The 15100-nt window shown below is 34.4% G+C and overlaps 2 protein-coding genes across 7 annotated transcripts in view; both read right to left on the bottom strand.

The window, feature by feature from the left end:
• The window catches only part of RABGAP1L (RAB GTPase activating protein 1 like), a 737000-nt gene that overhangs the window by 466453 nt on the left and 255447 nt on the right, over positions 1-15100 (bottom strand). The window lies entirely within an intron of this gene.
• Positions 1734-9494, bottom strand: GPR52 (G protein-coupled receptor 52). Its single transcript, XM_041753610.1, has 2 exons — positions 7342-9494; positions 1734-6257 (listed from the first exon to the last, which is right to left on the bottom strand). Exon 2 carries the CDS (start codon positions 6037-6039, stop codon positions 4954-4956), a length of 1086 nt encoding a protein of 361 aa, XP_041609544.1. The 5' UTR covers positions 6040-6257; positions 7342-9494; the 3' UTR covers positions 1734-4953.

Raw genomic sequence — 15100 nt, 5'->3', positions numbered from 1 at the left:
GATGCTTAACCAACTAAGCCACCCAGGTACCTTCAGTGTTCTTTTTAATAAACCAAATTTATTTTTCTGATTATAAAAGAAGTAAATGTTCACCAAAAAAAATTAAACAGAATATTTAGAAAAGACTTGATTACATCACTTTTAATATTTTAAAAGACAAATATTTATACTATTAAAGTTATGACTATTTTACAGACCAAAACTAGCACTGAATGAAACTCACAAGAAAAACTGAAAAGAGAATCTGTTTCATTTTTTTCTTTTCTAGTCATTTCACTTTCCTCAATGTCTATATATTTTGTTGTAGAGTATGCCACTTTCTACATATTCTTCTTAATCCAAAAATAAAGTTTTGTTCATGGAGAAAAGCAACTGTTGGAATCTACACACCAGAATATCACATCAACTCAGTAACATAAGCTCCTATGCATTGTGATGCCTTACATGAACACATTATACTAGCAAATTCCCCACATCTTAACCTCCTTTATCACACAATTATATCTTTTTCCTATCTAATGATTAACTTCCTGGGAGAAAGACAGAGGAAAGTCCTTTAAGGCAACAACTTCATTTATTTCTAAACTCATAAATCAGTGCTATATGTACAATGAACCTGCTGGTAAATATTTGTTTCTTCCAGGTAACATGGATATAACAAAATACCTTAAATTCCATTCAGTAAATGAATAAAACTAAAATGTAAAGAAAAATGGCAAAACATTCCTCAACAATCCTTCCTACTACTGCCAACCTGACAAAAGAAAAATGTTTAAGCATATTTTAATACAATCAGGTAAGGAGGTAAATTCATCTCAGAATTATCCTAACTGCTTGCTAGTTTATCCTTAATCTCAAATGTCTTCATGAATAATTATTCCTGGAAAATGTGCTTTCAGAAATTATTGACGTCTTCTATATTTAAAAATATCTGAGTTTAAGCCAAATCTGAGTTTAAACAGATCTGAAAAAATGCTATTTTAGGAAACTCTTAAACCCCATGGATTAAGCGCATTATAAAATGTAATTTTCTTAAATTGGAATTAGTGATCTTTAAATTATGATGGCAATAAATATGGCAGCCATAGTGAAACAGGACCTACCATATTCTGAATGTTTTCCATGTGCCAGGAGCCATGCTGAGCACATAGCCTACATTATCCTGTTTAGTCCTCAAATCCAGCCTAACAGGAAGGTACAAGTGTCTGGGTTTTTTTGATGAGAAAACTGAGGACTTGGTATATTAACTAGGGCCAAACAGGAAGACAGGATTTCAGTCCAGATATCATACACTTGTGGGTTATAAAGACTTCCTTCCGCCTCGGTGTCCATCGAAAGATGAATGGATAAAGAAGATGTGGTTTATGTATACAATGGAATATTACTCAGCAATTAGAAATGACAAATACCCACCATTTGCTTCAACGTGGATGGAACTGGAGGGTATTATGCTGAGTGAAATAAGTCAATCGGAGAAGGAAAAACAGTGTATGTTCTCATTCATTTGGGGAATATGAATAATAGTGAAAGGGAATATAAAGGAAGGGAAAAGAAATGTTGGGAAATATCAGGAAGGGAGACAGAACATAAAGACTCCTAACTTGGGGAAATGAACTAGGGGTGGTGGAAGGGGAGGAGGGCGGGTGTTGGAGGGGAATGGGTGACGGGCACTGAGGTGGACACTTGACGGGATGAGCACTGGGTGTTTTTCTGTATGTTGGTAAATTGAACACCAATAAAAATTAATCTAAAAAAAATAAAATAAAAAAAAAATTAAAAAAAGAAAAAACAAAAAACAAAAAACAAAAAACAAAAAAAATAAAGACTTCCTTCCAACATAACTTTAGAAACGTCTCCACAGGTAAGAGAACCTTCAGTAATAGACTACAGCATTATTGTTTGGCTGTCACTTATAATCAAATTGGATAATTACCATTGAATGCAATATAATGATGAGAATAATGCTTATGCTTTCTATTCTTAAAATACATTAATCTAAAAGAAGAGTAGTTTCAAAATAAGTATTATCATACTACATAAACATATATCAAAATATGTCAAAAGGAAGTGAAGTGGCTTGCCTTCAAGTTGCATGTAAAACATAATAAATGAAAAATCTAAACCTAAAACTTGTAGGCTACATTAAGGCTCCCTTCTTTGTTCTCCTTCATCAAAAATTGTTTTTCAATAGGAAATATACAGAGATCTGATGAAACTTCAACAAAAATTTTTAAAAAGTGAATAAAGACAATGTCAAGGAAATGCTATACCCTAAGGTTTCATTTTGATTATAGACTAAAGTGGCAAGTTTGGGCTTACTAGAATGATGTTTTAATAAAAGCAATTTGTAAGATCAAGGAAAAAGATATCACAAGATATGGAAAGGACTAAAGCAAAAGATTTAGGCAAGGAAAAAAAAAAACTCAGAGAAATTTTGTAAGGATAAGGTACAGACAGAGGTACAAAGATCTGAAAGCTTTTGAGGAAAAAAAAAAGCAGTAGAGCAGAGTGGCTCCAACCCACCTGAGTGTGAATGAACCTCTGCTACTGACTGAGTGACCTTGCATTAATCACCCTTCTTTAGTTTCCTCATCTTTAGGACAAGAATAACAACAGTACCTATCTGAAAGGGCTGTAGTGAGGATTAAATGTTATAATATATATAAAACAACACAGTATTAAAACTTGACACATAATTATTATTAATTATCATGAGGAAAAGCCAGAAGAGAAAAATGCAATAAACACAGCATCAGGTTTCCTCTACAGAATATCTACTGAGTCCCTTCTAATTATATTTACACATTAAACTAAAGAAATAAAAATGTGATTCCCAAATAATGCACACAATGTTGAAGATTCTATTTGTGACAGCTGAAAAGTTAGTAGTATTATGCTTTCTTGAATTTTGTTTTCCTTGAACTGGTCTAAATTTAAAGGCTCATTTCAACTTATCCAAATGTTACTGGCAAACACAGAGCAAGAATTAATATATATTACCTAAACCACAGGAATGTCAAACAATTAAATTTTTATTTCCAAACAAGCAAACTCTTGTTCTAAGTGAGTGTTTAATTAAACTGAAACAAAGTCTGATTTTGATATATAGAATACTATTTTATTCTTTATTTTAAACCTTTCTTACATGTTTAAAAATATACATGGGTTCAGAACAACCTCAATAAAGTGATGACATTTCTCTTAAAGGACCTCTGAAGTCAAACTACTAGTGTGCAAACACAGCTGGCTTCCAATTTGAAGTCATAGGCACATTTCATTAAATGCATTTCTTAAAACAAAGAAATCAAAATGCTGAGAAGAAAAATACTCAGTAGTTCGATATAAACTTTAAAATATCTGTCAGGCAGGAAACTTATAGTAAAAAAGTAAGATTTGTATGTTTTATCACTCACACCTGCTTTACTACTAATTCCCCAAATGCCACTTTGCTATATCTAAACCCCTGACAATTTATTATACAATTCCAAGTAGCACACTAAAAAATAAGTTAATTTAATCTTTGCGTATGAAAACAGATTACAAAAGAAAATACTGACAGCTCTTACCTGTACTTGATAATTAAGTATATTGTATTCTCAGCAGTACTAAGAATGCAGCTTGGTCTAATATAAATATCTAAATAACAACTACACAAAAGTATTTTTCTCTTCAAAGAAGTTCCTGTATATTTTTTCCAATGTTGATGACTTAAGCAACATTGATCTATATATTGTGCTAAGAAAACATTAGGCACAGATCACATAATATAATTTACATTTTCTTTGTTGTAAAAAATATAGTCTATGCAAATGCATATCATACAAATGATTGGTGGACACAACACTAAGCTTCACAGACGTAACACAAAAAGGTTAGTATTTACTCCTAAGGGAGAAAAAAAGGCATGACCCGAAGAGCAATCAATATCTCACTTCTGGGTGAATATTCTATGCTGCACTAGAATTATTTGTGGGTTTTCTTAAAGAAAAACAAAACCTTATTACAGAAAAAAAAAAAAAGATACGACTTTGGGCACATAACTAATTAAAAAAGAACCAGATAAAAATGTTTACAAAAGCTATTAAAAATATTTAACACAATATCTCAAACAAGCTATAGATTGCTTTGTTGGAAGGAACAGATAACATTATGATTGCTTTATATAGTAGATTCTTTCATTAGCTAAGACACTTTTGGATTAAGGTACTTTTGGATGCAGATCCAAAAAAAGAGAGAAAAAAAAAATAGGCTGTCAGAAAGGGGGAAGGAGGTTAAGCACAATTTTACCCAGAAGGAAAAAAAATACTATTTCTTTTTGTTTATAGCAGAAATTTTGCACTGTGGATTTTATAAAAACAAAAGGGTTATGTGGCAGGTAATAAAATACAATGCTTACTATGCATCCTTCATGGAGAAACCACTTATGGATTGCAAATTATTATGTCTAAAAGTATACTTTGATGCAAAAAATTGTATTTGCCACATATATAATATGCAGCATTTTCCCATAAAGGGCAATTTATTTAAGTAATTTTCACAAAGAGTGAGAGAGACAGAGACAGACAGAATGAGAGGCAAAGACAGAGGAGAGAGCTCAGCCAAAGAAGACAGAGATGCCAAGGGGCTTTGCTCATGTCCTGTGGAAGATCGGAGATACTTTTTCCAATACTTTTTTTCATCCTCAGTGCTTACTTTGCTATTACTGTACATTTATACTCATACACTATAATTATCTCATGAGATCACCCTCTACACATTCTTTTCTCTAGTTTCCCCGCCACCACCACTGTGGAAAAAAGAGGGGAAAAAAAAAAAAAAAAAGAAACCTTTAGTCCCTTTATCTCACAGTCAACTATTTAAGTAAATATTTCTCTAGTGGCAAATCTCCAGATAAATCAAGAATACAATCCAAAACCCCTATCAGATTACATTTCATTTACTATACAGTTCTCTTCAAATGGAGCAGGAATTAGCCCGTTTCCTAGGTTTGGGGTCTCGTGCTTCCTGATCCTTCACACACATACAAGATGTACACATTGTCTCAGATAGTCTTCGGAGGCCTAGCCGAAAAACGCTGTTGGAAAGGCTATAGATTACACAGTTACAAAAACTATTACTGATAGCAAGCCAGGTTGTTAAGAAAGACAGTGTTGGATTGTCCAAGACCCGGGAGCTTTCTAGAAGAAAGTAAATTATATAAGGGAGCCACAGCATGTAAAACACACTGGTTATCCGAAACAAAACCATGGCGTAGCGACGGTCAGGGCTGTGTCCAGTCTCTCCAGAGGCATCCACCTCGTGGCTAGGAAATCGGGCCCTCCGGTCATTTATCTCTTTGGTGTGCTGCCGGCAAATTTTGAAAATGTGGAAGTAAGTGAAGCAGACAACAAAGGCAGCAGGAGCATAAAGTAAACAAACAATAAAACCAGTAAAATAGGCACTGGTGAGCCAAGACATGGCACACCATTCAAAAATGTCACCATGGTACCCTGGTTTCCCCCAGCCGAAAAAGGATGGCAAGAAAATGAGGCAAGAGTAGATCCAGATTAAAATAATGCAAATTCTCAGGCGACAAGGGGTGACCAGTTGATTGTAGGAAAGAGGCTTGGTTATTGCAAGATAGCGATCCACACTTATACAAGCAAGACATGCCATAGAAACACTTTTTAGAACTGAGATGATATATCCAAAAACCTGGCAAGTCAATGACTCATGGATACCTGTGGAGTAGTGAAGAAGTGAGAGAGTAGGAACCAAGCAGCTAACTCCAACGAAAAGATCAGCATATGCCATTGTCTGAATAAAATAGCTGGTAGTATAATGGTGCAAGAGTGGAGCACAGTGAAAGACAAAGATGACTGTTAAATTCCCAGCAATGATTAGAAATGTCAACAAGACAATAACAACGGTCTCAAAGATGCACACATCCACTGCACCGTAGTAGCCAAATCCAAGTGGGCAGGAGTGACGTTCAGACACATTCTCAATGCCGCTGCTCACGTTCAGGATGCTCCATTCAGTCCACCTGGATTCATTCATGGCTTGGAATTAAGGGAACGTGTAGCCTTGGCTCCAGCAAGCAGGTGCCCTGTCCAGCATGTGTTAAACTCTGCACAAGAGTGTCTTGGGATCAGCTTCAGTAGACAGTGGCAGTGCTTCTGTCACAGCCAAGCCTCCAAGAGAGTACTCAAGCCTCTTCATCAGCTCAGTGCAGCAGTGACACATCTCAACTTTAGGGGGGAAGAAAGGGAAGTAAGCTAGAAAGGAGGTGAAGAAAGGTCACTGATTAGCTTCCTCCAGTGCTCTCAAACTTTCTGAAGACACAGGCACTTCTAGAGAAAATGGATCACCTTGTACTATAAAAAATTAAATCTGGAAAAAGAAAAGAAAATCAATTGCCAAGGGAAGAAAACCCTTTGTGGGCTGTTTGGTCTCTTCAGAAAGGTTGTTTGTTAGGGATCAACTAAAAAGAATGAGAAAAGGAAAAGTCTTAAATTGTCTCAGGTTTCCTGCTTCATCTATCATGAGAAGTGGATTCATATTTTACAATTTAAATAATTAAGATCTAAGATCTAGTTGCAAATCTAAGAAAAAGTTCATTGCAGCAAAGAGTGTCTTTGGGCTCCATTCAGGGTTTGATGCTGGTAGATCAACTTCATGATCTAATTCTCTCTCATTTCTCAAAAAAGCTAACTCCTTCCCACCACCGACACACATACACACAAAGGTTAATTCTAAAAGACTCAGCTGTACTTGGGCACAAAGGAGCAGAACAGAGGTAACAGACTCCAGATTGCCGTATAACTCTCATGAGGAAACAAAAGTATTTCCAATAGGGAAGGTAATATACAATGGGTTAACACCTGACAAAATATGATAAACTTTAAAGTTTTGATTATGCATGCAATTTTTAAGCATTCATATGAAAACAGTTTTAGTCCATTACAATTACTAGTGCTACCACCAATAATGTAATTTATACTTTTTCCTTTTCAAAGGGAAAATAAGTAACTAATCTCAACATCAAAAACTGAAAATAACTTCCATTATCTGATATGCCACCTTCCTTATAATGGAACACGATCATAAAATACATAGCTCAAAGTTATTGCTCACCTTCGCAACCATATCTATAACCCACATATATACGTAAATATGAAATTTAGACAACAGAAACTTTCTTATAAACTCTGAGCTTTTTGACTAGAAATACTGCCATTATTCATTACTTAGGTATTTCCACTAGGCTTCGTCTATGTTTCTATATCTCTTCTATTTTCATCAGAGGATTAACACATTCGATGATTACTTTGACTAAATCTTCTGAAAGTGGAAAATTACCTTGTTTGTTATATCTGCAGTTACATAGCAGCCATATGTTAAGAAAATGCCTCTTGTATTTCTGTATTCTATTTTGAGCAAGAGCTCAATTAATACAGGGGCCATTAGGTAGGTTTTAAGATGGTCTTATTTTATACCTCTAAAGCATCAAGATGAGTTTAAATCCTAGACTTTGAAATACTGAAAGGCTTGCAGGATAGAATCCATCCAAAAGGCTTCCAAGGTCATTCTGGTATCAGGTTAACATTTGTCAAAAATCTTTTTGAAAGTACAGGTATTTCAGAGTTTCTTGTCTGTCTTTGTTGTCATACCTCTTGAAAAAATAACATGCATTAGAAATAAAAACATTTCCTTCAGGAAAAAAGCAGTAGCTTAACAGAAAGCATTCTTCTGAAAGTTATTTTCTCGTGCACCACCAAGTCATTCAGGGAAGTCTTTCTTCTTTTATAATAGCCACAGGATATTCCTCCTTGTACATTCCTAGTTTCACTTATCACAAAATAGTTCTCTTCTTAACAGGAATAAGGCAATCTTCTCACCTACATTCACTCTTATCAGCTGCTAGGCTGGGCTGCTTGATTCAGAAGTCTGATTTACTGTGATGCAGTTACCAGGATGCTGTCGGTATATTCTTCACAATCTCTCAGTATCACTGCCTCCACCTGAGCCGGAGCCCTGCTCCTCCTCCTCATCCTGAGCTGATGCAGAAGAACTCACCATCAGAAAGGTGACTCGGTCCTCCTGCCCCAATCAACAGCACAGCCAATGGCTACTGCAGCTGAAACTGTCACTAGGTAACAGTTGCCAGGCACATGCAGGCTTACAGACTTACTCGGCAAGCTCCGATCAAGATTGACAAGAGAAGACAATGCAACTGACCGATCCTTATAACATATTAATGGTACGTGTGAATCTCTAGAGGCAGCCTCCTTACAGCATTTGTAAAGATTATTTCCTATGGACAGGACAGAAAAAAAAAAAAAAAAAAGCACTGGGATATACCTTTAAACCCTGTAGAGAAACTACCATGAGGTACTATGACACTAAAAAGTCAGCAGAAATCTAATGCTCACTGGCAGAAAAAAACTTATTAATTATTAAAAATTCAGCTAAGTCTTCATGAACTTAAGTAATATAGCTACTATTTTTACTCTCTAAAATATAGTTATATTTTGGTTAATAGAAGTTGTCATTTAATAATTTCTCCAATCCCTGCCACACCCACACCAAACTGCTGAATTTGATGTATTTAACTGTATAAAAAAGCACTGGAACTAACACCTCTATGCCAAAATCTATTTGGGGAAATATTTACCGTCAAATGTGAACTCTGAAAAGTAGGCTTTAGAAATAAGTAGAAGGACCATTTATCCCATATGAATTTTAACAATTTTTTTTATCCTCATATGAAAAACACTCAGAATCTAAGAATTCTGTCATTTGGTGATTGAGCCACCCATACCCAAGTTAGAAGAAAGCAAATTAAGCTCTTTTACCTGATGGAGGTTAAAAACATTTCCATTTATGTTGACTTAACTACAGACAAACATTTTCTATTTTAAGCCTATTTCTTAAGGGGTCAGCACTTTCCCTTAAAGTGACTTAGAACTAATTTACAAATTATTTCAGAATTAAATAAGGAAAATTAAGATGAAAATGGAAGATAACATCTGTTGAGCACATTTTGTGTGCCAAACATTATGCTATGTGCTTTATATACTTTCTTTCTATAAAAATCCTAGATTTTTATGGAATAGGTACCCATCATTATCATTTTCCAAAGGAAGAAGGTGGGTACTAGAAAAGGTAAGTATAACTTGCCTACTAGAGTCCTGAAACTAGCATTGAAACAGGTTCAAAACTGTCACTCCTAACACCATACTGATGAACCCCTCCTTCCCTCTCCTTTCCACTGGTGGCTGCCACTAAGAAAATGTCTAAGAAGAATTACCTTGGATTTTTTTTTTTTTGGTTTTATTTAAATTCAAGTTAGTTAACATACAGTGTATTATTATTTTCAGGGATAGTATTTAGTGATTCATCACTTGCATAAAACACCCAGTATTCATTACATCACATGCCCTCCTTATGCCCATCACCCAGTTACCCCATCCCCCCACCCACTTTCCCTCCAGCACCCTTGTTATTGGAAATAAATGTGTCAAACTAAAGCAATCTAGTATTTGAATTTCCCTATGAGATTTTTTTTTCCTCTGTTAAGAGTCTCTTATGGTTTGTCTCCCTCTCTGATTTCATCTTATTTTATCTTTCTTTCCCTTCCCCTATGTTCATCAGTTTTGTTTAAAATAATTTTTAAAGAATAGAAAACCCTATTCTTTCCTCCATGTTGAACTGCCTTACAGGAAAGCCACATTGTTGTTAAAAATCTTCAGAGGTTTAGGTGACATATAGTGCATTTCTCACTCCCAGAATAATTTATGAAACAAGTTAGAATAACAATCGTAGAATGAGTACTATGTTGAGGTTTAAAAGTAAATATTTGAATGTAATACAAAAGGCCAGAGGATCCTATTTTACAGGGAAGTATTTTGACTTTTAGGGATACCTAAAAGCATTAAAATCAAACAAGATTGGATTTAACTAACATTCTCCTTTATAATAAATATCGAAAATAAAAATTACACTTGATAAATATTCATGAATGTAGATAGATCCCATATTCCATATTAAAGTTAAATACTAAACTTTGCTATAAAAGCATCGAAAAATAAAACATTATCAATTATTAAAGTTATCCGTGTCACCAAAATACAAATAAACCATTTACAAAGATAGACTTTACGTATTTTTTAAAGATCTACTCTTTTCTTTTTTTAAAGATTTTTATTTATTTATTTGAGAAAGAGCATGAGCAGAAGGTGGGGTGGGGAGAAGGAGAAGGAGATGCAGACTCCCTGCTGAGCTGGGCTACATCTCAGGGCCCCCAGGATCATGACCTGAGACAAAGGCAGATGCTTAACTGACTAAACCACCAAGATGCCCCAAGACTTCACATATTTTTAAAATAGCTTTGAATGTAGTATTTCCAAAATCAGGGAAATGGCAAAACAAAACAAAACAAAACAAAACCTCATAGGGAAATTCAAGTACTAGATTGCTTTAGTTTGACACATTTATTTCCAAAAACTATAACTGACAGGGATTTGAGTCCATGAATACTCTAATCCATAACTGTACATGCTTCCAAAGATACATGATAAGAGAGAGTTCAAGTAGAGCCTCTGATGCACTAAGCTTCCTACTTTCCTTCTACCAAATTGCAAAAAAACTTCAATGGTTCTAACAAGACAATTCTTTCTTTTCTTTTTCTTTTTTTTTTTAGAGATTGACTAGTTCTATTGGCCCCTAACTTTTCTCCCTTTCCATTCTTTTTTCTAATCTGATTATAATAGGAACTAATTTATAATGTAAAGTGCAAATAACAAAAAAAGCATTAATATCATATATTTACAAAGCACATAACATAAAGCATTATTTGTTTTTAAATTAGACATAATTCTCTTCATGTTAGGGGTCATTAGGTATTTTATTACTGACATTCTTATTAGAATCATTATCAACAACCTCCCTTTCCTTTCAACTGATGAACGCTGGTCCGGAAATATCGAAGAGGAATTATTATTTGAGATACTTCAGAATTACTTCTAACAGCTAAAACTATAGCTTTATGAGATGACACATCATAGGTATTTGATTTATTTATACCTTAAGTGTGTTTCATGTATTCTTTTATATGTATTAGTATTTCATTATTAAACATCTAAGCATTTCAGGGCCTAAACAGCAAACAAAGTAAGAGAAGGACATGAGTCAGTGGTAAATAAGAGAAACAGTAGGTAATGATTATCAAGGAGAACCACACAACCAATGTAATATAGCAAAAAATAAACAAATACAGAATAAAGAAAAGGGTTTTTTTTAAACATTTTAAAAAGTATAAATAAGGTGTATGCATTCCGAATGTATCTATTTCTTCAAGTACTCCTCCCATCTATTAACTTTTCTCCATCTCCATTGTCACTACTCTCCATGAGCTAGCATTATCTTGTGTGTGGGTTGATGCAGTGGCTTCCAGTGTGGTCTTCCTGAGTTGCCTGTGGCCTCGCTTCACAATGCATTATGCACAAAGACGGAATATTCTTTCCAAAATGCAAGCCAGATGGTATCACTCCCCCTTTAAAATATTTCAGTGGTTTCACACTGCCCTTAGGATAAAGTCTTAACAGGTCCTATAAAATTTGTTCTCCACATATTTATCCAATCTTACTTCTTTCCTATATTGTTTAGGATTAGCTAAACCGGCTCTACGTCCCCCTATTCTACCCATCCCCTGTCCCACACATAGTTGCTATGTTATCTACTGCCTCAGGACATCACACTTTTTTAGTTAATTCAGATGGAACCTTCAGAGTTAGTTCAAATATCACTTCCTCACAGACACCTTCCTTGAATTCCTAGATTAGACCATATTCCATACTTATCATAGTTTATAATAATCTATTTCATTCAATTTTGTCTTCTTAACTAGACTGTAAGCCCCATGAGGGGAACAATAACTGTTTTGCTTCTCATTATATCTTAAGTGCCTACTCTACACTGTTGGGCATAAAATTGGAGCTAAACAAGTGTTTAATATAAAGCACATAAAAATAACTTGAGTCTATAAGAAGACCGGAAAACACTAATAACCAGTTTCTGTGAAACTCAGAATACCCAAAGTTCCCTGAAAGCCCCTTAAATGACATACAAGCTTCACAAAAAACTTATAAAGTATATGACCATATTGCAGAGGAAGAATAATTATCCTTCTACTAAATTCAAATTAAGGGCAAAATTATTCATCTATACTTTTACCTAAACCCAATTCAATATGAGTATTTGACTAGTGCTTTGAAAAATCCTATCTAGCAGTAGATAATGATTATTTACTTATTTTAAGAATGACAAATGCTACAAAATGCAATATCAATATATTTTAAATGTTACATCAAAGCAACTTGGTCTAAATGCTAAAAAGAATAAACCATCTGAGGTAGCACATATTACAATCCACTGACTTAGTGATCTCTCAAGAACAGATAACAAGTTTATATTAACTTTAGTGATCTCTCAAGAACAGATAACAAGTTTATATTATTAACTTTATTTCATTATGACAAGTTATTAACACGTACAAATATTTAACAAGTGTTAAGTGAGTGGCACTACAGAAGAAAAATTCCTCAACCTGATTAAAAAAGCTCCACGGAAAAATATATAGCTAGTACAATATCTAATGGTGAAAGAGTAAACGCTTTCTTTTTAAGACCGAAAACAAGACAAAGATGTCTGCTCTTACCACTCCCATGCAATTTGTACTGAGGTCCCAGACAGTGCAATAGGCAAGAAAAAGAAATAGCTAAGTCAGACAAGAATAGGAAGATGATTGCATACATAAGAAATACTTTAGGGACGCCTGGGTGGCTCGGCGGTTGAGCATCTGTCTTCAGCTCAGGATGTGATCCTGAGGTCCCGGGATCCAGTCCCACATCGGGCTCCCTGCATGGAGCCTGCTTCTCCCTCTGCCTATGTCTCTGCCTTTCACTCTTTGTGTCCCTCATGAATAAATAAATAAAATCTTTAAAAAAAAAAAAAAAAGAAGAAAAGAAAAGAAAGAAATACTTCAAAAATCTACCCCAAAGGCCATTAGAACTAATGAGTAAATCTTGTCCAAATACAAGGTCAATACACAAAAATCACTGAATTTCTATATACTTGCAACAAACTATAGTAAATGATATTTTAAAACAATAAGCCGGGATCCCTGGGTGGCGCAGCGGTTTGGCGCCTGCCTTTGGCCCAGGGCGCGATCCTGGAGACCCGGGATCGAATCCCATATCAGGCTCCCGGTGCATGGAGCCTGCTTCTCCCTCCGCCTGTGTCTCTGCCTCTCTCTCTCTCTGTGACTATCATAAATAAATAAATAAATAAAAAAGAAAAATTAAAAAAAAAATAAAACAATAAGCCATTTACAGTAGCCTTAAAAAGCAGAAAATAACAATAAATTTAACAGAAGATGTGTAAGCCCTCTACCCTGAAAACTACAAAATTAAAAGGTCCTAAGTATATGGGAGAGATATACCACCTTTATGGATTAGAAGACTCAATACTATTAAGAATGTTAATTTTTCTCAAATTCATCTATGGATTTATTGCTACTTGTAGAACTAAATAGTTAATTCTAAAATTTGTACATAAACAAAAAAGGACCTATATAGTAGCTAAAATAATGTGGGAAAACGATTTTTTAAAAGTTGGAGAACTGTACAACCTGATTTCAAGATTTACTATAAAACCACAGTAATCAAGACTGGCAGAAGGATAAACAAATAAGTCACTAAAAAGAACAGAGTCCAAAAATAAACCCACACTTACCAATTGAATTTTAAAAAACTCTAGAGCAAGTCAAGAGGAAAAGAGAATTTTTTCAGTAAATGTTACTAGAAAAATCTGGGGAAAAATGAACTTAGACCTCCTCCTCATTCTATACACAAAAATACATTTGAGATAAATCATAGATCTAAACATAAAAATTAAAATTACAAATACATAGCTTCTAGAAGAAAACATCCTAGAAGGAGAATATCTTCATGACATGTAAGTAGATAAAGATTTCTTAAGATACAGAAAGCAGTAATTATAGAAGTAAAATGTAATAAATTATACCTAAAATCAAAAATCTGCTTTTCAAAAGATATTAAGAAAATCAGTAAATCAAAAGGCTAGGAGACAATATTAGCAAAACATACACCTAACAAAAAATCTGTATCTAAAATGTATAACTGACTTCTACAATTTGTTAGTAAAAATACAAAGAACCCAGTTAAAAATGGGGAAATGCTATCACAGATACTTCACAAAAGAAGATACACAAATGGCCATCAGGAAAATGAAAAAGTGTTCAGATCAATGGTCATCAAGAAAAGACAAAGTAAAATCACAATGAGGTATCACTATATACTACCAGAATGGCTAAAATTAAAACACAGTGATTACTAAATATTGGTAAGAATGCACAACAATTCAAACTCTTATCAATTGCTAGTGGTGATGTAAATAGCTCAACTTCTTTTAAATTATTTTTTTCCCACAGTTCTATTAGTTTCAAGCATACAATATAGTGATTCAACAATTCCATACATCATCACTTGACACTCCTCATGGCAACTGCATTCCTTAATCCCTATCACCTATTTAACCCACTCCCCACTTCCTTCCCCTATGGTAACTATCAGTTTGTTTTCTATAATTTAGAGTCTGTTTCTTGATTTGTCTCTCTCCCTCTTTTTTTTTCCTTTTTTTTCCCTTAAATTCCACACAAGTGAAATCATATGGTATTTGTCTTTCTCTGACTTGTTTCACTAAGCATTATACTCTCTAGCTTCATCCATGTTGTTGCAAATGGGAAGATTTCATTCTTGACAATTGAGCTGCTTCCATAATTTGGTTAAACAATGCTGCTATATACATAGGGTGGCATGTATCCTTTCGAATTCGTGTTTTTTTATTCTTTGCATAAATACCCAGTAATGCAACTTCAGGATGACAGGGTAGTTCTATTTTTAATTTCTTGAGGAACCTCCATACTACTTTCCACAGTGGCTGCACCAGTTTGCATTCCCATCAACAGTGCAAAAGGGCTCCTTTTAAAACTTTTAAATTTTGGGAGTTTCTTATAAAATATTAAACAAACCTACGC

The sequence above is a fragment of the Vulpes lagopus genome, chromosome 1 (genome assembly GCF_018345385.1).
Source record: "Vulpes lagopus strain Blue_001 chromosome 1, ASM1834538v1, whole genome shotgun sequence".
Classification (NCBI taxonomy): Eukaryota; Metazoa; Chordata; class Mammalia; order Carnivora; family Canidae; genus Vulpes; species Vulpes lagopus.
This window is presented reverse-complemented; position numbering and strand designations above follow the sequence as displayed.